General features: G+C 38.7%; 1 protein-coding gene across 1 annotated transcript in view; it reads right to left on the bottom strand.

The window, feature by feature from the left end:
- Window positions 1–23,812, bottom strand: part of LOC149300907 (CAP-Gly domain-containing linker protein 2-like) — a 29,381-nt gene extending 5,569 nt beyond the window's left edge. The window contains exons 1-9 of the mRNA XM_089484476.1: window positions 23,701–23,812; window positions 19,039–19,577; window positions 15,330–15,454; window positions 12,299–12,512; window positions 10,835–11,032; window positions 10,110–10,213; window positions 9,366–9,426; window positions 5,744–5,848; window positions 3,250–4,194 (exon numbers count right to left, since the gene is read on the bottom strand). Coding sequence (XP_089340602.1) covers window positions 3,250–4,194; window positions 5,744–5,848; window positions 9,366–9,426; window positions 10,110–10,213; window positions 10,835–11,032; window positions 12,299–12,512; window positions 15,330–15,454; window positions 19,039–19,577; window positions 23,701–23,812 — 2,403 coding nt within the window. The remainder of the gene's footprint in view (window positions 1–3,249; window positions 4,195–5,743; window positions 5,849–9,365; window positions 9,427–10,109; window positions 10,214–10,834; window positions 11,033–12,298; window positions 12,513–15,329; window positions 15,455–19,038; window positions 19,578–23,700) is intronic.
- Between the last annotated feature and the right edge of the window lie 2,146 nt (window positions 23,813–25,958).

Genomic DNA, 25,958 nt, shown 5'->3' with positions numbered 1-25,958 from the left:
TGGGGTGCTCCCAGTCTGCAGTGGTCAGTACCTATCGAAGTGCTCCAAGGAAGGAAAAGCAGTGGACCGGCGACAGCACATGGGGGTCGAAGGCTGGCCCGTGTGGTCAAATCAAACAGACGAGCTACTGTAGCTCAGGTTGCTGAAAAAGTTAATGCTGGTTCTGATAGAAAGGTCTCAGAACGCACAGTGCATTGCAGTTTGTTGCGTATGGGGCTGCAAAGCCGCAGACAAGTCAGGGTGCCCATGCTGACCCCTGTCCGCTGTCAAACGTGCCTACAATGGGCAAGTAAACATAAGAACTGGATCGCGGAGACATAGAAGAAGGTGGCCTGGTCTGATGAATAACGTTTTCTTTTACTTCATGTGGATGGCTGGGTGCAAGTTGCATACCTGGAGAACACATGGCACCAGAATGCATCCATGGAGGCCCAATCTCACAATTTACAGGACTTAAAGGATCTACTGCTAACGCCTTGGTGCCAGAAACCACAGCACACCTTCAGAGGTCTAGCAGAATCCATGCCTCGACAGGTCATGGCTGTTTTGGGAGTAAAACGGGGACTTGCAAGATATTAGGCAGGTAGTCATAATGTTATGGCTGATCGGTGTATAGCTAAACTGTAAACTATAAGTTTAAGAAAAAGAAACTTTAGGGCAGTTTTTTTGCATTTATTAAAATAAAAGTATTCTATAACTACTGCAAAATTCAGAAGCCATCCAGGATATTTTTTAATGTCAACAGAGCATTTGACAAAACCGAGGATATATAAAAGAATACAAGTCTACCAAAGCATGCCTTGAAGAGCTTGTGGGTTGACTGCAATTACCCCATAATTTTCTATAAGAGACACTCAGTGGAAAAAATGGGCAATGGACCTTTTTACAAAATGAAGAAATAAGACCAGTAGCTAGGTTTTTGTTATGTTTGCATAAAGCTATTAACCCCTTAAGGACCGGGCTCATTTTTCGTTTTGTACCCTGTGGGACCGAGGCTGTTTTGACACTTTTGTGGTGCTTGTGTTCAGCTGTAATTTTCTCCTCACCCATTTAGTGTACCCACATAAGTTATATATTGTTTTTTTCAGGACAAGATGGGCTTTCTTCAGATACCATTATTTTGATCGTATCATCTTATTTACTATAAAAAAAAATAAAAAAAACATGGTGCAAAATTGAAAAAAAAAACACATTTTATGACTTTTATTTGAAAAATCTTTTACTCACCTAAAAAAGCAAGTAAAAAAACTAGCTAAATAGATTCTACTACTTGTCCTGAGTTTAGAAACACCCAATGTTTTTATGTTTTTTTGCTGTTTTTTGTAAGTTATAGGGCAATAAGTACAAGCAGCGTTTTATGATTTCCAAATCTTTTTTAACAAATCTGGTCAGTCTGCCTCCATCTCCTCTTTGGAACATCTTTGAAGCCGGTTAACTCAATTTAACCCATTCAAACCATATATTTTTGAAAACTAGACACCCCAGGGTATTCCAAATGCTGTTATTTTAACCCTTTCCATGCACCAATTATACAACTACACTTTGTCAAACTTTGTAATAGTAATTTTTTTTATTTTTTTTTCCACACAAATTGTACTTTAGTTATAGATATACAGGTGCTGGTATATGTCACTGTCAAACAACACCCCAATATGTGTTCAGCAACATCTCCTGAGTACAGCGATACCCCACATGCATGGGTTCGTCAGATTGTTGGCTGGTAAAAGGCTACTTTTGGGGCATGCGTAATTCAGGTGGTCATTTGGTCATTGTGCCTCCCTCTCCTCTTTGGAATATCTTTGAAGCCGGTTAACTCAATTTAACCCATTCAAACCATATATTTTTGAAAACTAGACACCCCAGGGTATTCCAAATGCTGTTATTTTAACCCTTTCCATGCACCAATTATAGAACTACACTTTGTCAAACTTTGTAATAGTAATTTTTTTTATTTTTTTTTCACACAAATTGTACTTTAGTTATAGATATACAGGTCCTGGTATATGCCACTGTCAAACAACACGCCAATGTGTGTTCAGGAACATCTCCTGAGTGCAGTGATACCCGACATGCATGGGTTTGTCGGGTTGTTTCAGATTTAAAATGCCACATTTGGGAAGTGCGCTTTTTTTCTCCATTTTGGTCAGTCTGTACCTATGCCCTATCTTTGAGCTAGGCCACTCCAATTTACCCCATCAGCCATTTTTTTTATATATTAGACACCCCTTGGGTATTTGAAGTGCTTTTATTTTAACTCTTTGTTGAGATTTTTGAGAAATTTTAGCACTTGCTCATAATAATAAACTTTATTTTTTAATTTTATTTTATTTTTTTAATACTTTTTTTATATTTTTTTTTACACATTTTGCTGATACTGGATGGTTCATCTAGTGACATCACTGCATAATTATTTTTAAATGTTAGCACATTTTTTTTTAATTTTTTTTTCCAGTTTTTATTTATTTTTATTTTTTTTGAATATTTTACTAATCACAGTGATTAGAAAGCTGGGCTCCATTGACTTGCATGGTTGAATTCAGTACCTGTATTCAACCAGCAAGTGGAGCCAGTTCTCTAGAGGGTCTGGAGACCCTCTAGCGAACTTTTTCGTCTTTATTGTTTTATTTCCCGGGCCGCCGCCATCTTGCTTGATGGCGAAGATCACCGGCAGCGGCGGCTGTGACCGCTCTCCGGAGCGGTCACAGCCCACCCAGAGGTAAGTGTTTGGTGTCGCTGGATGCCTCCTGATCGAGGCATTCCAGCGACACCATTTAAGTTTAGGAGGCGATCGTTGATCGCCTCCTAAACGCTTTTAAAACGGGCGTCCGCCGCCATACAATGTATGGCGGCTGTTGACGCCCCGGGGAGGGGCCAGACATGGCCCCCGATGCCGATCTCGGCCTTGCTGAATGCCTCGACATCGAGGCATTGTAGCAAGGCCGTTTAAGCGAAGAAAGTGATCCTTGATCACTTTCTAAGCTTATTTAATTTTTTGACGGTTCAGGACCGTCAAAGGTCATTTAGTGACCTTCTTGTTATGACGGTCCTGAACCGGCAAAGGTCGCGAAGGGGTTAAGAGGGGAAATAAGTTATGCCTGTCCCAATGGTCTAACCACACAGTTAAAAACGACTGCATGTCATGTTTTAGGAGCACTGCCAAATCACTGTCCTTCTAGGATATGTGCCCAGAATAAAGCAGCTTCATATAAAAGGTATACAAAAAGGTAGATTACTAATAACAGATCATACATTTGCATTTTGTGAAGAGAGAAGTTGCTCCATGGACTGTAGTTTGTTTTCCAGAAGCAATATGTTATCCTGCAATCTTTGGATTTCTTGTTTGTTTCGAAGCTCTGCTTTCTGGAGGGAATCATAATCCACAATTTTCTTTTCAGCTATGGAGATCTGTTCTTTCATGAAGGCTATGGCTTGCGTCTGGTCGTTGTATTCTATGTTTATCTTTTCCAGTTCACATACTCGCTGTTCTGTTGCTCTGTATTTGTCCTTAATGTCTTGAAGTTCTTTAAGATGTTGATTGGTTTTTGATTCCAGCTGTGTTTTCCAGTTGTTATTGCCTTCTTCTATTTCGTCCTTAATTTCTTGTATCTTGGATTTAAGGATCTCTTTCTCCTTAATATGAACTGCTATTTCAATCTCGTTCTTGGCTTTTAAATTCTCAAGTTCCAGCTGATGTTCCATTTTAAGACTCTCCATGTTGGCTTTAAGATCTACTACCTCTTTGTATTGAGTGTCAGGGCTTGTAACCAGGGACCCTTTCAAGTCATGTAAAGATTTCTGGTGATCAGAAACAATGCTGTCCAGTTTGGATTTCCAGCTGTCCATCATACCCATATTCTCCCTTGTGGCTAGCTCTAGTTTCTTCCTTAAATCTGCAATCTCCTGGACATGTTTCTCATTCAGCCCATTGAGCTTTTCAATTTCTTGTTGGTATTTTTTCATATTTTTCTCATACGTGTCCTTTTGTTGACTGCTTTCCTTTTGGTGCTCCTTGCTGGCAGATAAGAGCTGATCCCGGAGACGCAATGCCTCTGTCTGCAGTTCAAGACTATGCTCGGGTATATCTGTCTGGCTTGAGTTCAACAAGCAGTGTTGGAGGTCCTCAATTTCATTGCGACGAAGGCTCAGTTCCTCCTCCAACTGTTGGATTCTGGACTGCTCTGCTACAGTTGTAAGCTACAGAAACGGGAGTAAATATGGAGAATTAGACTATATATAGATTACCTTTGTTAATGTTTCTACAGTTAAGTTTCAAGAACAATAGTAAAAACCACGACAATGTAAATGTTGAATTACTTATTTTACACCAAGGTACAGTGTATCTAATTTTAAAATTATGATATTACTTTTAATCCACTAGCTTCTCATCAAGGTGCTCATTATTGCAATGAACATTTAACCTTGTGTTTAGAAATCTATACTATTCTTTTTTTTTTGGAACAGCGCACTAAGACAACTGCTGTCTGCAGCACTACAGATGAAATATTCTGAGGTTCATAAATCCTGGTGTAAAATAAAGTTGGCTTGCAATATGGATGTAAGTTGTTAGCAAATTAAAAATGAAGCGCATGAAAATTTATTTGCAATTTAAGATAACTGCAAGTTTTCAAACATGGCAAATTATTTTTGCTGATACGAAACTATGTAATGAAATTATAAACAATATAACACATAGAGACAATTTTTTTTAGAACTAATCTACACTTAAGAATCAATTAATAGAAATTAAATGCGTACTTTAATCACTATAATAAGACAGACTTGGGTAACTACGTGAGTAACGCAGTCATTGCATAGTTTTTAAACAGAAGAGCTCAGCCTATGGTGAGAAGCACCATGTGGGAGTTGCTTGGCTGTGGGTGGATGGTCCTTATGTCACTATGCTTTACCACAGAGAGAGCGAAAGGGAGGAGGTTCTGTGAGGTTTTGCCTACGGTTCTGTGAGGTTTATTATCTAGTTTTCAATATTGAGCACTACTTTCTGTTTATGGATTGAGGCTTCTTAATATTTACATATTTAATGTTTAGCCAAAAGTATATTTTACAAAGTTGACCCGTCATGTTATTGTATCACTAAATATTGAAAGATAGCCTTACTGGAAATATCATTATTGCCTTAAACTGAAAAATAAATTACGTCTGTAAAATATTATTTCTTGATTTGCATAGCACCATCGTATTCCACAGCCCTGTACAATGAGTAAACAGGACATAACAAGTAATACATCAAATAGCAATTTGGACAGAAGGTAAAGAGTGGCTTTAAAAACATCTGTGCATTTTAAAGGAAAATTTATAATTTTTTTGTATACAGAGTCAAGGACCAAGGAACCTAAATGAGAAAGGATGTTTCTTTAATTACAAGAACAACCAACATGTCTTGTATTGGTTAAGCCAATTACAATGTACTATACTGTATAATTACATGTTTAAAGATCTACATATTTTTCTAACTTTTTTGGAACAAGTTTTTTGGCATATTAAGTACAAATAATTTGTTATTAATAAAATAATAAGTTATGAGTACTACCGCTTTAAGCCTGGAAATGCTAGTAAAATTATAACTCTTCTAGGAAGCAATAAATATGAATGTGAATAAAAACTGTAAAAGCCAAAAATGGACTGAAGCAACATAAAACCATAAATTGTTGGGTCGCTTGTTGGGAACATAAAAAAAGCTGGCAAGCGCATGGTACTGCAGGCGGGGTCACTTGACTCATTTTACCCTCTTGTCCTCTAATTCTTTGAGAAGCTTTGCAGTTTTTGCCTTCTCAAACAGTAGATTCTGCTCGAGCTCCCGAATTCGGGCATGCTCCAACTGCGTCTGTGTCTGCACGCACGGCATAGGAAACAGAGAGACAGCAAAAAAAGAACAGATGCAACATCATCCAACATCTAGAATACAGTGTACAAATACCACAGGAAGCAATGTGGTGCAGCAAGCCAACAGAATCTGGGATTTTTTCAAAAACATTGTTGAGGATAGTGAAGCATCTTGTTAAAATACCATCAATTGTTTTGGCTGGATGTAATAAACCTTTTTGCAAGATTGTATTACCCAAGTGGGTTGTTTAGTTTGTGTTCCAGTGGGAACTTTATCAAACAAATCTCTATACATATAATATTGTCACTGTTGGAACTTTTGTGTGGAAGGAGGGGCTGACGAATCATGTTTTGTGCGTGAAGGATGGGGCTGCCGGATAGTGTTGTATGCCAAAAGGAGAGGGTGTGCATAGTGTAGTGAGGAGGGAGGAGGTAGGCTGTCACAGGGTGTTTGTGTGCAGGGAGGAGAGAGGCTGCAGGATGTTTTTTTGCAGGAAGGAGGTGGGCTGTCTGATGTTGTGGGGGCTGCCAGATAACTTTGTATGGGAGGGAGCTGCTGGATAGTGTTGTGTATGGTTAGAGGGCTTCCAGATAGTGTTGGGTGCGCAAATCAAAGAGTTTACCAAATAGTGATGTGTGTGTGGGGGGAGTCAAAAACATAGAACTGAAATAAAAGAAAGAAAGAGTGGAAGAGAGAAGAATGAAAAAAAGAAGAAGTGCAGGAGAGAAAGGGAGGGGAAGAGAGAGAGCGAGAAAAGGAAGAAAGATGAAGGGAGACAGAGACAAGATAGAGGGAGAGAAATGAAAGAAAGAGAAGGCAAGAGAAAGATAAGAGAGTGGACAGACTGATAGAGGAGAAAAAAAACATTCACATCATTCTATGAGGGGCACGTACGCTAGTATTTTAATTATAATGTCACCTATGAAGTTTCCAGGCAGGCTGAGGGTCAATGACAGACCATAATCAGTTTCATACGGCCAGGGGGCCTCCAGTTGGATTGCATTAGTACAATAGCATAAGAATAACACAATACGACCTGCAACTCCCAATACCCTACTACTATTTCATTTTAAACATCTTTGAAGCATAAAGCCTCTGTCACAAACTCAATTCATTATTAGAAAGCATTCATTTGTCTACCATGAATTCTGCATTTGGATATGGCTCAGAGTATGTATATTATATTTTAACTCTGTGCAATCAAAGGGTTAAAAGTGTAACTTTACTGACATAAAAAATCATAGGAGTCTTTACAAAGCCTGGCTATAGAAGCCTAGGGCCCTGTATCATGTCTACAGCTGTCATTATGTATTAAGGCAAGTGCAGTCTGGGGAACCCACTAAATAAAACAGCTCATAAGATTCATAATAAATCATATAAAGCTTTAGAAATTGGATCACATTCCAAGACCTATTCTGCAAATAGTTTTCCTGATATTCCTTATATCCACCTTTCAGCACTCCCATCCCTGAACATGAGAACACTAATGTATCCGCTTTGTGTAAACTCCCCGAATTTACAATAGATTATTAAGGGCCATCCCTGGCTAATTTCTCAGAGCTGCCCCTTCATAATACGTAGTTCAAACAGTGAACTGTTTTAAATGTATTTTATATATACAAGCTACCTCTAAAGTTGGTAAAATCCTCTGTGCCTAGTTGATGATGAAACCCCAGCAGATTCTCAGAATCTCCAAGCTATTGATCTGAAACTCTAAGAGATGTGATTGCTAAATCTTACTCATAAAGGACCATCATATTATTCATATAACAGGCTGGAGCCCTCAATAAAATGAATATTAATCAGGAAAACACTTTTTTTATAAATTTTATTTCTCAACAAAAGCTGCTACTGTTAACTTAAAGTCTCTAACGTTAATGAGCATTATAAGTGCATGCAGTTTCGAATAACAGAATAAAAATATAATAAATAGTTGCATATTTTGAAAAGTGGCATCTTAATTTTGAAGAGGCAACAAAAACACCAGCCGGGTGAGTCGGAAATATAATCATGTAGTCCGGAACTCATCTTTCCAGAGGACGCTTCAATGTCATTGAACAATGTTTTTCTGTACAAGAGAATGCCATCTGAGGGGCCACCCGGGGATGATAAACTTCAGACAATGAGTGCTTTGTTACAAAGAGCCAATGCGCCAGTGTATAGTGGCAGAAAAAATCTGCACATACAGATACAAGAAGCCAACTAGATTAATTAATGCATAAGCTCTAATAGAGCACATGACTTTAAGGTATGATATATACACATACAAACACAGGGCTGGCTAAATCTTTCTTAAAATCTAAAATGACCATAACATAGCACAAAAAGTTTGGAGCCAGTAGTAAAATTTCAAGAGCCATATATATACACTAGACTTGGGCGCCGGCCAACTCTTCGTGTTCGTCTTCGTGGGGAAAAAAACTTTGTATTCCACCTGTTCCTGTGTTAGGTTCGGGTGAATATATGTGTACATTCTTTTTCTTCTTCGTTTTTTGTAGAATGGGTTAATACGGGGTTAACGCAGTACGCACTACGCAGTAGCTTTGGCACCAAGATTTTAAAGGTCTGTACGAGCAACTCTATTGGCCGCCGGCAGGGCCCTCCTCTGCCATCAACCGATGAAGTGCACCTCCACTCCAGTGCTTCATGGCAGACGAGCCCCCTGCTCGTACAGACTTTTAAAATCCTGGTGCCGCAACTTGGCCGGGGGAGACCACTATAGTCGCTCATACGGACCTTTAAATCTTGGAGCGGGGAGACCATGGTCTCCCCAGGCCAAGTTCCACCATCAGGAGTTAAAGGGCTGAGCGAGCGACTCTATTGGTCGCCTGCAGGGGCCTCCTCTGGCATCAACCAATGGAGTGCAGGTGCTTCCACGGCCCTTTAGCTCCTGACAGGGAACTTGGCCTGTCTCTCCGCTCCAAGAGTTAAAGATCTTTAACTCCTGGCGGTGAACCCACAGATTTCTGTTCCCGTTATCTACGCAGCATCGCAGGGGTTAACGGGAGTGGAAATCCCTAGGTTCGCCGTCAGGAGTTAAAGGGCCATAAGAACCCTGATGCCATAGGAGGCCCCTGCAGGGGACCAATAGAGTCGCTTGCACCGCCCTTTAACTCCTGACGGCGAACCTACAGATTTCCGCTCCAGATGTCAGAGATAATTGCTACCCCATGAACCATATGACATATGTCCGTATACTCAACCAATATCCTGATTTTATTGCTGGATCTCACCAAGAGACATTTACTATAATGTGATGCGTACAGTGACTATGGCTGGTTTTCAGGCAATATTAGGTGTTTTGAGAGAGCCATTTTTTCTTAAAACCTCTGGACACTTTTAATGGAAAACACCACCGCAGTATTTTTTCTCTTTAAAGATAATAACAACCATTAAAAGCAGCGATGGATGGCGAGATTACAACTTTGTATGCTTTTTCATTTTGGCATTGAATTCAAATACTCAATCAACAATTTAATACATATAAAAAAAAAACAACCATTACGGCCATTACAAACAATACCTCTAGATCGCCCTTTGTGATGGATTCTTCCTCCACTCTGAACTGGAGATCTTCCACTCTCCTATGCAGGGAAGAAATTGTTATACATTGTTATTCACAGACTACATTTGGTATTACTGCTCCCCAGTACTGTGTAGGAAACACGCTTCCTTCACAACACATGCCTGCCTTAAATAAACAGCCTCTTCACAACGATTTTCCATTCCATTTAGTAAGCTGGAAAATCAGTTTAGCCACTGGGATGAGTAAAGCACATCATGATTTGCTTTACTTTCAAATATATTTAAGATCTAATGGAAACTTCAATAGTACTTACCCCCGGAAGGCCTGGACCAGGTCATTATAGATATGGCTGCTTTTAGTCTACAAGGAGGCAGCAAGTACCACTGAAGACTATGCAGCATCTCAACATGCTCTGTGTAAACTTAATGGGTTTTTCAGAGATAAGCAATTGTAACTGCTGGCAGGAACTTGTGCGATGTTGACTGGCTCTTGGATGCCAACAAATATAAAAATCCACACATTTTTTAGATAATTTTTTTAGTAATATTTGATATTGCTTTCATGTTTGCTACTTAATATAATAAGACAAAACATTGATAACATTATTTTTTCTTGTTAATCAAATATTAAATAGCTAAAGTATGGACAACTATAATGAGAAAGCAAAAGCAGACAGTGACAACAGAATTTCTTAAAACGGGTATGAGTCAAAATTCTATTATGTTTCTGTGATTCACTTACCTTTTCTCTTCTTCTAGTTGACTCAGCAGCTCAATTTTCTCCTTCTGTGTTGATTCCACCAGGGCACGAGCTCTTTGAAGGTTACTTTCTGCTTCTGTAATATACTGTCGCAAGAACAAAGGTCAGAGTTTCCAAAGATGGCGGAGCATATAGGATCATAAAATATTAGGATGTTGCATGTTGGAAATAAAGCTTGCCAAAAAATAAGAAGGAATTTTTGACATTTATACGCACTGGTGTGATTTTTTTGTGCTTTGTTTATACACTCCCTTCCAGTAATCCTATATTACTGTTATTTATTTTTATAGACCATTTCTGGTGCAAAGTTTGAAAAGTGGTCTTATCACCATAGCAACCCCACAGCACAGTCCACTCAGCAGGAATAATCAATTTGTTGTGTTGGTTAAATGATCACTTTTAAAACTCTGCTCCAGAATTGCATTTTATAAATAGTCTCCACTGTGTTCTCCAATATTATACCTCCCTTTGAGGTGAATCACCAACTCGATAATATGATTTGATCACCAGAAAGATGAAAGAAAAAAAATTATGCCATCTGTAAATGCTGGTAGAATGGCAGCTTGGTTATTTATTTTTAACCTACAAATGTGTCCTATAATATGCCTTAAACAAAAATGCTGTCATTCTCTATAGGAAGACACATAAACTTAACAATAAAGCAAATGTGATCCAAGCAGCTTCCTGCTCAGGGATGGTGTCTGTACCTGCTCATGTTGGGTTTTCAAGACAGTGAGCTCTTTCTCAACTTCACAGATGTGACTTGTGGCTTTTGCCACCTCAGCTCGCTCCAGATCTCTCTCTGCCAGCAGCTGCTCGATATGTTGTTGCTTTTCCTTTAGCGCCTCTTGTAGAGCTGTTGTACCAGAGATTTTCCTTGCATACCGGGATGACGTTTCAGTGAGCTAAGAGGCAAAAATGAATTAATCAGCAATAAATGATTGTTATATACATTTGACTACCAATAAATTATATTATTATTACTACCTACATGTTTGGTAGTATGGCTCCCTATGTCATCTATTGACATGTGAGCCAGCACAGGGACACAAACACTGGGGACTTCCAGTGTTTAAGAGGGTTTTAATAAACACAAAAAATCACAAAAATAACAGAAACCTATGCTCCCTCTGAGCTTGATTCATGTCTTGAATCCTACATATTAGGATGGGCAATTAGGTTACTTACCACCTTAAATATCAAATTTTTATTTGGAAACAAAATCCGTTGTCACTCACACTCACTCATTCTCTCATGGGAGGAGCCTCAGCACACACCACAGGGACAAGCTCTTCCCTGATTGGAGGTTGTTCCTATAGTGCGTGCCAAGGCTCCGCCGTGCTGCAGAGGAGGTCCAGGAGGCGAGAGAAATAGAAAGGGAAAGAAAGAAGAATGAAGTCATGAAGACCATGAAGAAAGATAAGAAGCAGAGAACAAGAAGCTGAGCTGTAAAAAAGAGACGGAGAATGTAGGGAGACACTGAGAGAAAGTGTGACAGAGATGGTGTGAGAGCATAACAGAGAGTGAGAGCGAAAAACAAAATTTAAATGAAAATTCTGTGCTTTCAGCTTTGTTTTCGTTTGCTTCCTTGGAGCCCTTCCTCATTTTCAGACATTTGTACAAATTAACAAAATAGCCAGATTTTGTTAAAATTAAAAGGTGTATGACTCCAAATGCGCACATCTAACCTCTACGTTATCTTGATAATGAGAATTCTAAATGCTGATTTCACTAAAAAAGTATTGAATGATCTCTGATAGCTATCACAACAACCAATGCAATATCCCTACTGACTTACATTTAAAACTTCATTGTATCTTGATGCAGGCTAAAAAATATATGGGCATTATGCAAATTATTTTTGTATGATCCTATTTCAGTGCAAAGTTAATGATGTTGCTTTCCATGACACCAGTCTCATGTATATTGACCATGAATGGTAGCTTTTAAACCTAATTTATTGGAAGCAGGATTTTGCAATTTCCATTGATGAAATGGCAAGGATAATACGGTAGATAAAAACAATTATTAAAAAAGAAAAACATATAATGCAGTATTCTTTCCAGGTTCCAGGGTACAAACTGAAACTCACTTATCCACATATTTTATGGGCAATACAAAAATGTATAAGTAGTAGGTAGAAACTTTTAAGAACAGGACAGATTACTTACTAGGCCACTTCTGCTGGGTCTGCCACCTACTGATGATGCCACCGAGCTTACAGAACTGATGGAAGAGCTGCTAGGGCTATGTGTCAGTGCTGACACACCCATTGCCATCCTCTTGCTTTTCTTGGCCTTGGCAGGACTTGTTGATGGGAACCCAATACGGATCACTTTGTGAATAGGAGCAAAAAGGCCAAATTTTGGTGGACATTGAAAGTACCTGGAAAATGTGAAAGTAAAGTCATCATTGCTATACGTTCGCTTGCAGAGTGAGAATAGGTTTACCAAGCAAGAGCTGGGAAAACATTATAGCAACCATTGCATTCACCATTACAGTTACTTTATTTTAAAGGGGAAGTTTTGGATGGCTTTCCCTCTCAACCACCACCACTTTGGCAATTCTATCATATGGTGTAGTTTGGGCTACAAAAAACAACATACCAATGGCTAATATGCAGCTTCCTTGAAAACAGCCACAATAGCTACCGAAGTTCCATACAATGCTAGCTAATAGTAGTCAATTCTCTTTGGCTTTATTAAGATGCTTTTTACATTTCAGCATACTGCCAAGCAGAGCCGCTCCACACTTAGAAGGCTGATAAGGTCTGTGGATATAGAATCCTTGATTCTGGAAGGATGGTTCCCTCAGGAGATGACTGATGACTTGTAAGGAACTCTACAAATTAGGCATGCGGCATCTCAAGCTGAGCTGAAACTGTAACAACCTGACAGTATTGCATTTTCAATTAACTCTGCAATACTCTCACCATATTATCCACTATAAAATATTGTCTAGACAGTAAGCACGCTACAAAACTATTCCATCAAATGATACACAACTGCTGTCATAGAGGCGTACTATAACCAAAAGTAACCAAGTCCCAGAGCCCTATATGAAATAGCAATGTCTATTTGAAGGCTATAACTCCCATCATCTTTAAAGTTAAATATATAGTAAGCATAAGTGTACTCTATGTTTACACTTCATCCCCTTTGGATATTTGCCAACAACTGATGACATCTTCAGTCAAGTAGAAAAGATCAAACATCATAAATGCTTTAATTCTTATATAATAGTGAGTTGTGTGTTCTCTGGTATCCTCCTTTGAGCTTTTAGTTGAATTTTCATTATATATTAACAAAACTAGTGACGACTCAGAATAGAGGATGACTATTCATAATAGAGCATGTGATCTGCCAGTGGGAAGTATTTTAAATACATTTAGTACCTTAGTGCAACTCTATATATACGGTATGTTTACGGAAAATAAAGTTCCAGTGAGTACAGGCTGTGTATCAAATACTGCCAAAAGACATAAACAAGCTGTTTAAGGATACCCACCCATTACAACATATGCAGTGTTTCTCCACGAAGGAATCTTTTCCACTTAAAGCAAATGGTATTATTCTGTCTGTGTCACCATGTAATGTCCATCTGCATGGAAAATGTCATGCCACTGAATACAAAATTACCCATGAACTTCTTTGTGTTGGGCTTCTCTGATCTTAAAACACGCATCTCTACCATCAGTTTAAAAATTTTTTTTCAAAATACATCTTGTCTGTATTGGCTGTTTCCCAAATGCAATGGGAAGGCTGTCCAAATGGTTTTGGAGTGTGTCTGTGGGAATTTGTGTCCATTTAACCAAAAGAGCATTTAGCATTGATGTTGGACAAGAAGTCCTGGCTCACAATTGGTGTTCAAATTCACCCCAAAGATATTCAATGGGGTTAATTGACAAAGTTTGTGAATCCATGAAAGGGGCACAGTCATGCTGGAACAAGAAAAGGTCATCCCCAAACTGGTGCCACAAAGTTGAAAGCATACAATTGTCTTAAATGTCTTTGTATGGTATAGCATGAACATTACCCTTAACTGGGTCTAGGAAATTCATTTTGCGCTATTCTATTCTGCTACACTACAGGTCATTATCAGACTAAGAGCAATCATTTATGGCAGCGCAACCACCTACAATAACCTCTTCTTCTTCTTCATCAGGGCAATTTCTCTTTTACATGTACCCAAAAAACACTTCTAACTACAATTTCAGCCTGAAAAGGCAGCTTTATCAGTATAGTTCCATAATAACTCAGAATGGGGAAGAAAGGGTATTTAAGTGACTTTGAACGTGGCATAGTTGTGGTTGCCAGACGGGATGGTCTGAGTATTTCAGAAACTCCTGATCTACTGGGATTTACGAGCACAACCATCTCTAGTATTTACAGAGAATGGTCCAGAAAAGAGAAAATATCCAGTGAGCAGCAGTTGTGTGGACGAAAATGTCTTGTTGATGTCAGAGGTCAGAGGAGAATGGGCAGACTGGTTCGAGATGACAGAAAGGCAACAGTAACTCAAATAACCACTCGTTTCAGCCAAGGTATGCAGAATACCATTTCTGAATGCACAACACGTTGAACCTTGAAGCAGATGAGCCACAGCAGCAGAAGACCACACCGGGTGCCACTCCTGTCGGTTAAGAACAGGAAACTGAGGCTACAATTCACACAGGTTCACCAAAATTGGACAATGGAAGAGTGGAAGAACGTTGCCTGGTCTGATGAGTCTCGATTCCAGCTGCGACATTCAGATGGCAGGGTCAGGTTTTGGCGTAAAAAACATGAAAGCTTTGGCCCAAACCACTCCATTAAAGTCTCTTTTGATATACAGCCTGGTATTTACTTCGGTTGCTGCACTTAACCGCTTAAGGGAGAAGACAGCCTGACCTATTTTTTTTTTATTCAAAGGATGTTTATTTACTTTTCCTCTGTATTGTTCCCTGATATATTCATTCCTTATTACTTAGATATGTTCCTGGCTTGGATTTGTACTTCTTCTTAATTAAGCCAATGCATTTATGCAAGTAGATTTTTAAAATCTAGACCCATTTTACAGTGTATGCTGGCTTAACAATTATAAATGCATTAATAGAAATTATATTATGTTTAGTTTTTGACTAGACAACATACCTGTGCAAACAAGTGTACGTGTGATATGTGAGAAACCTGGTGAGAATGATTTACTATGTTTCCGGCATACCTGGTTCCTGCCACTGCACCGTCGTTCTTGCCCAAAGGCTCATCTAACTCAACTCCACACCATTCGCCCTTTGCAAAATCTGTCTCTCCCACGTAGCGAACCACTCCGGTCTTTGTACCACCAACCTGCAAGCCATGATTAAGGGAAATTAACACCTTTAATACCATTGAATATTAAATAAAATTGGCATTATAATAAGGAGAGAATTGGATAAATCAGACACAGAACACATATAGAAAGTAGTTAATTCAAGTCAAACGTGTTCTTAAAATTTATGAATCCCATTATTTTTAACTACATATGCTGTGACTGTAAGTAAAGAAACTAAGATGTTCATTAAAATATCTTGTACGCAGCCATTTAGTTTATTATTAATAACACACAGTAAACTTTAGCAAAGCAGTGTGTAGTAGTATGTACAGAATCATGTTGGTTTTATTTGTCATTTTATTGTACACGACAAAGGAAATATATACTGAAACTTTTTAGAATACAACAAAGTCAATTCTTGTGTATGAGACACACATTACAGTCAGTCACAAAAAACCCTTAAAAAAGGTAACAAATTGTGAATTTAAACTTCCAACCATGTGCCTTTCTGTGTCAAATGTGATTTACTAAACAATGATGTATGATGCAAAGCGCTAAACAATTTGTTTTTTCATTTACACATACAGTGCATGTTCCAAACATTTTCAGAGCATTTTTCCAAACAACAACAAACCAAATAATCAAGTCGATTATTGACTCAGACCTTGTAATGAGTTACATATTCATGCTTACCCCTTACCAACTTTCATCAGTCTTGTGGACCTGTACATCCACCTTGCCAGTTACATTGTCAATGTATAGCTTAACTATATATCTTTTCCACTAAAGCCAAAGAGGGACACTTTCGATTTAGCGGGTATGGTCTGAAGCATGGCTGTTGGCTTGGGTCCAAAAGAGGGACATTTGGGATATGTATATATGAAGGAAACACTGAAGGAGCTTAAACAATACATTTCCGTTCCTTTTGCTAATTATAGTAAGAAGGTCGGAGAAAAATTGTAATTACCTACTCAAAATTTTAGATAAACTTTAAGATTTTGGTTGACTCTTGGGTAGAACTACAAATACTTTAGCAGGCTGGAGACAAAGGCATTATAATTGCTGTCTGTACTATTATAAAACCAACACAAAAGCACAGTAACGTCTTGCAGAGATTATGCGCACAGATTGACAGTCTCCGCTTTGTACAGTTTCAAAGTTAGGCAGTCACAGAATCTGCTAACAGTTTTATTCTCAATATCTTTTTGATGTGGCTAATGAGGCCATAGTGTTAGGATGATTTGCTCTCAGCTAAGAGTAAGAGGATACCACATTAAAATTAAATAAATGTGGATGCCTTCTGCAATGTGCCCCACATTGTTCAGCTGGATCGTTTAAAAAAGGACTGTCCTTACAGCTAAGAGGAAACAAAGACAATGTGCTTGTAACACATGCTGAAACTGCTAATTCCTTGTATTTCTATCATTTAAATGAGTGCATAAAGGTAATAATGTTTAATCTGTTCAGTGTAAGCCTAGATCATTTCCCATTTTTCTCATGACATTATTGACAGAGATGGCTTCAGAGCATGGCTTCAGTGTGTCCCCAAGTCTTATTTTATTATATTGACAAATGTGCTACACACATAAATGCCACGTTCAGGGCCAGACTGGGGATGACCTAGCGGCCTTGGCACTTTAGGGCACACGTTTTTCTACTAAGACCATGAGCAGCCGCACGTATCCATCCATTGACCACACACCACAGGACCAGGTATGCCGCTGGGGCAGTACCATAGTTAAGAATCCAGTCCTACCAGCCACAGGCCCAGGTACATTAAAACAGCAACATTTCCACATTCACTTATTATTTCCCACTCCTAATTTGTTAAAGAATACAGCAGACTGAAAAGACCCCCTCCCTCCAAAGGACTAGTTATAAGCTGTTCAATGTTTGAAAAAATACCCCCTTTCATTCCAAAATGACTAAAGAAAGACACTTGCTTTAGGGGGTATGGATAGAGGGAAAGGGAGCAAATCTTTATTAATACTATTTATGGGACTGTGACCTACTGACTAATATAAATACTGGATTTGATTTATAATTTAGTTTGTGAACACATTTCTTTACACGTTGTTGTAACTTTAAGGGTTGTAGAACAATGTGATACACTCATATCCATCAAATATTCTGAGCTCCTAGAAAAGAGAGACATCAAGGATAGGATGAGAGACAAAAGGGATTTGTGAGCCAATTAGCGACTGTGAACCTAAAAAAAGAACACTAGGAATTTGGCCTATATTAGCTATAGGCTAATAACGGCAAACCAGCACATATTTTACGCTTTAAATGTGCTTTAGGAATGATTACTGGTCATCCAAAGAGCAGATAGGAAGGTATCATGATATTTTGTATGCGTTTTATTCAAGTAAAACAATCCCAATCTGAATCAAATAATTTATTGTTTGCATTTTGTACCACGTGGGCAGGGCCGGCCGCACAGGGCGCCATGGCAACAGGGGCGCCTGCCCGGGACTTAAATTAAAGCATCGTTTATTTGTTTTGGGGTTTTTTTTTTTACTTTATTTAACATCCTCCATATTAAATAAAGTTGTTTTAACTTTATTTAACATGGAGGATGTTAAATAAAGTTAAAACAAAAAAAACGATGTTTCAATTTAAGTCCCGGGCAGGCCGGGCGCCGAGCAGTCGCTCGTGAAGTTTTCAGTGACTGATTGGCGCCCCTCACTCTCCGTGACTCCGTCGCGGTGTCGAAGCTCAGCTGTGAAGCGCGCACCACGGCAGAGCGGGAAGACGGACGCCCCCCTGCTCCCACCGCAGGACTCCGGCAACGAGGTAAGTAAGCATAGGGAGAAGGGGCAGAGGGGGAGGCAGTGATAAGGGGCAGAGGGGGGGCAGTGAGAAGGGGAAGAGGGGGGGGCAGTGAGAAGGGGATGGGATGGGGGGCGCCAGAGGAGTAGTCCGCAGAGGAGGGTGCCAGAACGCTTAAGGCCGGCTCTGCACGTGGGCACAATTTGAGATAACCAGTAAAAAATTTTATGTAAAATAAATATAATGGCAGTTAAAGTGAGGGGCAGTGGTGCTAGAGTAGATACACCAATATCTCGGTTCAAAAGATAAGTGAAACAAAAGACTCTTAAGGATTACCCAGTCCCATTTAAAGCGACCTGAATGAACACCCTATATCCATAAAGGTTTTAAGAAATATCTTGAATATATGTTACCTAGATGCTAACTTATGAATACCCATGACCGGTCTTTGGCCTCTTGCCTTTGTGGGTGTCTGTGAGTACCTAATCTAAAATTCTTGTATCTTAAATTCTTCTGTTTTAAAAATATGGTTCTTATTCTAAGGACCACCTTGCAAAGGTCCATGGATCAAAATTTAAGAATGACTACAGTACAACATTATTAGAATATCAGTAGCAGAATTGGCTCTTCAAGCCTATGCTTTTGAATAAAATACAGGTGTCTGTAAACGTACATTACTCTAGGAGTCCGAGGTCAATGTATCATTGTTTAAATCATATGCAAATATCTCATTTCAATAAAAGCCTCCCAGGTACTTATGCATAATATTCCCCAATGAAATCATGTTGACACTATGGAACATATATTCATTCCACTAAATGACATATTTCTGGAAATCTTGACTCACCAAAACACGATCTCCAATCCGTAAATCTTTGTCACCTTTTTTAACTGACCCACTGTCTGAAAGATTTGATCCCGATTCATTTCCTGTTTTTATGGTGTTGTTCAGCACACTTTCTCGGAGTGGAACGATGCGTGTAGTTAGAGGTGGGGTGGCAGTTCCAGAATGCAGGGACAAGTTTTGTGTAGTCAATGATTCCACAGAATGAGAATCACTTCCTGCACCATCTGCCACAGGCTGTCGAGTCAACTTGGATGGACGAGTAAAAATCCCCTGTAATGGTTGACATTCAAAATACCGAACTCCACCAACCGATCCATCATTCTTTCCTACTGGGTCATCCAGAACAACTCCTGCCCACTGTCCTGGGGCAAATTGGGTTTCTCCCAAGTATTGTACCACTCCAGACTTTACTCCATTGACCCATACACGTTCACCAACCACAAAGTCTCCCAAGAACTCATCTCCAACCTCAGTGATCTTTGAACTTGATTTTTCTGCACCAACTGAAGAGGTAGATCCCTGTTTATGCAATGGAGAACCTGTGTGTAACAAGCAAGGCAATATTAACAAACAAACATTTATAGGCATGCTTATCAATCCTGTAGCCTTTATGTGGAAGTTACAATTATCCTGTGATAGGTTTTTTAGAAATCAAAAGGATACATTGATTAAGATTAAGGAAATAGTTTAATGTCTCATATATCTCCATTCACAGCTTTTTACGTTCTAACGCATTTGTTTTACCTATAAATAAACAAATAAAAATAATTTGTCTTGTTAAAACACTGCAGCATACTGCCCATGACTCCATCAGTTTTTACCACCACCTTTGGCTGTGCACTGGTAAGTGAGAGATGTGTTCGGTCAAATTCATCTCATGCAAGCCACAGAGCTAGAAAAAGAGAGTAAATGTATAGGGGCAACTCTGATGAATCACTCCATGCATTTGCAAGGGGTCAAAAAAACCACATTAATTTCAAGTGGACACTCAGTTGTCATATGTATTAAATTGCATATGATAGTTGCCGTGACGCTCCAGCCATCATATGCACTTTAGACTTTTGTGGTGTTCTTCTTGCAAATGCATGGGGGGATTCCACAGAATCTCTCATTTGCATTTGCCCCTTTGCCCGCCCTCTAGCTACACTATATAACCAAATGTATGTGGACTGTCGGATACACAAGTGACCCTACAGGGCCCATATGTCATTGCCAGTGTTTGATTACTCCTTTATGACTTTAGGACTTAGTGCTGTGTCCTGTAAAACACGAACACACTACCACAAGGATTTAATAGGACATCCTGAGCTTTTGCATTCTGTGACAGCCTAGCTCCTTCCCATAATAAGTGTTTAGGTGGTGTGAATGCTGGCGCCTGCAGTAGACACTCTGCACACTGTACAGACCCTGCTGGGGTCTCTGGTAACCCACTAACAGCTAATCACACATACTGTTATCAGGAATGCAGAACCGTGTTTCTGCATCACTGTGCTCTAGAGTGAGATTTTAGTGAGTTGGGGACAAACTGAGTCTCTCAGCCTTTTAGATAAAATCAAGTGAATACCTGTGAGAATGAAAAAATCTGTTCCTCTCGCCTTATGGCTGAGGGCGCAATGAAGCCTGAGCTGTGGCTTGAATCCCCATGATTTGATATGTCTGGATAGCATGGTGGTGTCTCATGGATGGTGCTCATAAGTGCACTGAATCACACTGTTGGACCCTTTTTGCACTTAAAAAAATCGTACTATATTAGCCTATGGCCATAATGCCAGACTTAGGCTTGCCAGACTTAGGCGGTTTGCACATTGCACTTTATTGTTTTTGTGCATGTTTTTGATTGGATTTATTTGACATAATTTTGTTCACTGGGGCCCTACTCAATGTTTTGGTGGAGTTAGGCAGGTTTGGCCTTTTGACAAGCACCTTCCCCTCTAGACATCAGTGGTTCCCCTCTATTGAGGGAGGACAAGAAGAACTTCCTCTACCCTTAGTTATGGAGGAAAGAATGGGATGCACATCTCCATTCAGACAGTCCAGTTACATAGAGGAAGATGGGGGACCCCATCTCCTTGGTCACTTTTCTTGTCACTTTGGTGTACCGGCAAGAAAACAAAATGCTTTCTCGCGGTTTGATATTTGTGATTATAGTTTTCCAGAGGCACTGTATGATTGCAAATGATTCGTAGCTTGTTAAACAAGTGAGAAATCAGATTGCCATTTTGGACTCAAGAAAAAGTGTGCTCTTTGTGCAGCACAATTGGAAGTTGCTTCAATATGGGAGTTTTGCCTTTTTCTTTATCAACAACAAGATTGACCTAGACAGGCTTGTGTCTTTTTTTCAACCTAAATTACTATGTTACTATGTTACAAGTGCACATGGATCAAGTTATAGTCACCCACTATTTATGGTAGCATTGCACATTAGTGGGTATTTTTTGTGTTTTGTTTTTCATTTTGCTGTGTTTCTGTATTCTTGGTTTTTATGTCTGGAAATGGAGCTTGGATGCTTGTTTTTTAGACAAACTTAATAGATTTCAGTGGCTTCTAAGAGTTCTTTGTTCTTTTTGCCTTGTAGCTTGCATTGCATGCTATAATCATGGCTGTCATGGTACAAGGCTGGTGCTTACTGGTACAGGAAGTCTTTTGTTCCCACATAAAAGAAAATACACATTTGCATTAAAATGAGTCTGCAATAAATTAGAATACTTTATTTTAGGTGTCTGATGAACAATAAGGATGAAAGAAAAAATAAGCACACACCTAAAATCTAAAATGAGGAGGAGAACAAAACTGATTCCAACCAGAAAGTTTCCATGGCAACTAAGAAAAGCAGGCGGTTTTACTGCTTGTGATGTCAAGAAAAATCTTATATTTAGTTAATTTAGTTAAGCATCTCATAATCTTACCTCTGGCACCCATCCCCCAGCCATCGCTTTGTTTTATAGACATATATAAGCAGAAATGTTATTGGCTTTGTTTATTCAGTTCCCTCATCTTGGGTGTGTAATGCATCATCCATAAAAAAGGAAGATGTACTGCCTGCCAAAATACCGTTTGTAACACTTGTACAGCTTAAATAAGTTTCTTTCCTGCATATTTTATGTTCACATATAATTTGAATTACACTGCTTGCACTATAAGTTATACACAATGTGATTTATTCACTAAACGGAGAGTTTCAATGCCTTGCTTCTCTTTTCATTATGATGGGGTGACACGCAGGCAGGCTTCTCCTGCAAGAAGAGCTGAACTGGCCATGAATAATGTATAAATGAATGGGTAATACGTGGCCAATCAAGCTCTTCCTGCAGGAGAAGCTAACTAGGGTTGACCTTCATAAGGTAAAGTGAAGTCAAGGAGTTCAGATGACAACTCTCCTGCAAAGGCACCCATTAATGAATAAACTCCAAAGTGTTAATCTTATATTTTACATGGTGTAAAAAAACAAGGTACTCAACAAGTAAGGCAGGGACAAGTAAATAAACAAGCAACAATGGATAAACACTTAATGGTGGAGGAAAAGTGGCAATCATGTGATAGCTGTGGGGGGTAACTTTATAGTAGATTCTTTAAGGCATAAAGGTGGTTACTAAATAAAAAAAGGTGCAGCAGTGGGATCAATTTTCAGTTCCCTGTGAGACTTAAAAAAAACATACGGTATTTTGTATATGTTACTTAACAGGGTTCTAGCACTATAGTCACGAAGTTCCTTCCCATTGTGTCAATGTAAAAATTTAATTTGTTTATTAGGACCTTTTAACAGATGGAAACAAACTTACTACCGGAAGTCCTTGTTCATTTTCCGCAGTTTTAAAGTTATTTCATGAAACAATGTGGGCTGATGGGTTTTTCTCTAGATGACTGATTTTAGGCAAAATGGATTGGTAGTTGAAACTCAATCAAACAAAGCAAACTTTGCAGTTGGAGCAGATTGTGACCCCAAGGTAGGTTTCAACAGTAATAACATTTTTTACTTAAACTACTTCATTGTCCCCCCCCCCCAAAAAAAAAGGCTGCCAAAATCAAAATACTGTAAGAACATAAAGTGTAAAATGACCAGAGGTCATAGATTCTTACTGCAGCCTCCACAAATTCATGATGATCATACCCATTCCTTTATCTATTCATTTGGCTTGCTAGTATCCCCACTGTGCCTGGATAAATATTTTATACACACAGCAAGTGTATTATACTTGTTCCTTTGACTTGTTATAAAGATAATCTCAGAGTACTTTTATATTGTGGAACTGGACAAAAACCAATGTGGGGGCACAATTGGGCAATCTGCACTAGGACAGTGTTGGCATTAAGCTGCACCATTAGACAAAGGGAAAACTATGCCCTGTAACAAAGCCAAATCCTGACTCAGCTTTAATTTTGTTTGACCCTGCAATGCAAAAAAATCAAATGCTGGTGTCAGCAATAGCTCAATCTTTTTACAAATGATGACAGGGGTAAATTATATTTAACTGTATTGATTCATTTCACCATACTTTTGAGAACAAAATATTTATAAAACAATATAACCCCATACCTTGGAGTTAGGGAGAATTCTCTCTAAAGCCACACATCCCTGTGTTCTTGTTAAGTCAGAGAGTCTGGTCCTAGTCTGCTTTTAGTCACCACATCCATATAATGACTTAAAGGTCAAGAATGCCTTACCTTCCTTGGAACTGGTGCTGCCAGTAACACTTGCCCCTGCAGAAGATCTGCCCACAGGACTGGAGTGCTTAGCTCCCCTCCCAGGGATTTTAAGTCCACTTGGTTTCAACATTATTACAGAAATATATTCAAGCAGGCTGCGTTTTTTGTTCTATATCAGGATACACGTTAATGTTTAATTGTCAGGCATCTCTGCACTGGATGTCATCTTCCATATTCAGGAACCTAAATAAACAAAGGACAATATTAGGTTCTAAATCACACATTAAGTGCATTTTCAGGTTTCACTCTGGATAAAAGTACTAAAAGGTATATTTTTATGCACAATTAACATACAACTCCCCATTTATTATGTACTAAATTAGATACATTTATAGAATGTACAGTCATTTTTCAAAATGTTTCTTATAAATAATTGAATCTCACCATCATCATAGTTAAGTTTAATGATCGCTTGCACAGTGAAATTTCTATAAAAGAGCTTTTGTAATGATTTAACCTGAAGGCAACAGTAGCCTCGGCTGTCCACATGTTACACTGTAAACTGGATTAGCTGTGATAAAATGTTTCAACAGATGTCTGGGTTTAGTGAGCATATGGGAATTCAATAATGGCAAAATTTACAAAATACACTGTATCAGCATAAACTTAATTCTAATAAATAAACTATTCTTCATTTCTGCAGACACGTCACAACTAATTACTCCGTAACAAAATGTGTGAGAATGGTATCCATGGCAGCAAAGGACAGAGAAGAATAATGGAAATAGTATATAATTCCTACTTATTAACTTATATATAGTTAATTGTGTTGGTGATGCATACAAAACTTTGAGCTGTGTAGTGTCATAGCACTTCATCAGATGAGTGTTTGGAAACCATATTTGTTGTTGGTTTGGTGTTATAAGGTCTGGTAACAGTAGTACTAGTCCAGAATCTTTTCTAGGCACCCACTTTTTACATAATAGTAAAACAGATGTCAATAACTGGCAGAACAGCTTCCTTCTTTTCAGATCTTTTCAGATTCCCTCTTTATAACCAGGCGCTGTAGCAAAGAAGGGGTTTAAAATTTAGAGCCCTTCAACCTCCATGATCTACTTTGATAAACAAACCTTCCTGTTGCTGCTCGCTAGCTCACATAGTGCACAGTGTGCCGACGATTTGTGCCGAAAATTGGATCACTAAACACATTATCCAATTATAACTGCTACCTAGCAAGCACCCTCACGCACATTTAAACAGGCATAATATCTCTATTATATGCATAGTGAATATTTCTGGTGCTTTTATTACAAGGATATTCCATATGCCTCAGGGATTAATGTTTTATAAATCCTACTTATTTCTGGAATTATTAATACTTACTAAAACAGAAGTTATGGAAAATGTACTATATTATATGCTTTTAAATAGAATGTTTGGTATGGTGTTCTTCTCAGTCTACTACTTCTAGTATTCTACCCCTGGTTTCTACACCCTTAGTTTGGTACCTAAACCCTCTACACTGCATCTGTTTCCTGCAATACAGAAAAAGGGTAACTGAAGTCCAGGCTAATTCCAATGGTGTGATGTAATTCCAGACAGAATATATTGTATTATAGAAGCACTATCTGTTCTGTGTTATTATTGACCACAGACAATGAAGACTAGAGTCCTCCATGCTGTAGAATACTGAGGTTCGCCTGTTATATTACCAAGCAAGACCAGAAAATGAACTTCCCATGTCTTCTCAGCGAGGAAAGCACTACCTCCAATCTGTCGGAGCTTTTAAGTAGCTGATTTCTCCTAAACTAAAAAACACAACTTTCTCACCTGATGGGGAAAATGTGCTTGATATGTCAGTGCACAAATGGTGACTACATAATGTAATGATACTAAAGTTTTATATCTATTGGAAGTGTGGTGATTAAAGGCTCCTGCTAAAAGTAAGACCAGTAAAAATCTTATGCTGGGAGGCTGATATCAGCACATAGATTATGGAAGAAACACACTTTGATTGTAGTTTAAAATTTGGGTCAGTTTTTTTTTAAGAAAAAAGTTCAAAAGGAGCATTTTATTTGTTGCTGTGGTGATTGCTCTCCAATTATGAGTTTATCTGAGAATTGTTTTGTGTGACCCTTATATTTTAAAGGATGGTGCAATCTAAATGCCTTAGGTCCCTGTTCTTGTCACCGAACTACCAGTCACAGCTCCCACTCAGCAAGCCACACAGTAGTGCCTTATATACATCATTATTGTGTTCTTTTTCTATTTGATTG

The sequence above is a fragment of the Sceloporus occidentalis genome, unplaced genomic scaffold (assembly GCF_023333645.1).
Source record: "Sceloporus occidentalis isolate IW3139 unplaced genomic scaffold, rSceOcc1.0.p SCAF_22, whole genome shotgun sequence".
Classification (NCBI taxonomy): Eukaryota; Metazoa; Chordata; class Lepidosauria; order Squamata; family Phrynosomatidae; genus Sceloporus; species Sceloporus occidentalis.
Note: the sequence above shows the minus strand (reverse complement) of the source record. Positions and strands in the feature narration are given on the sequence as shown.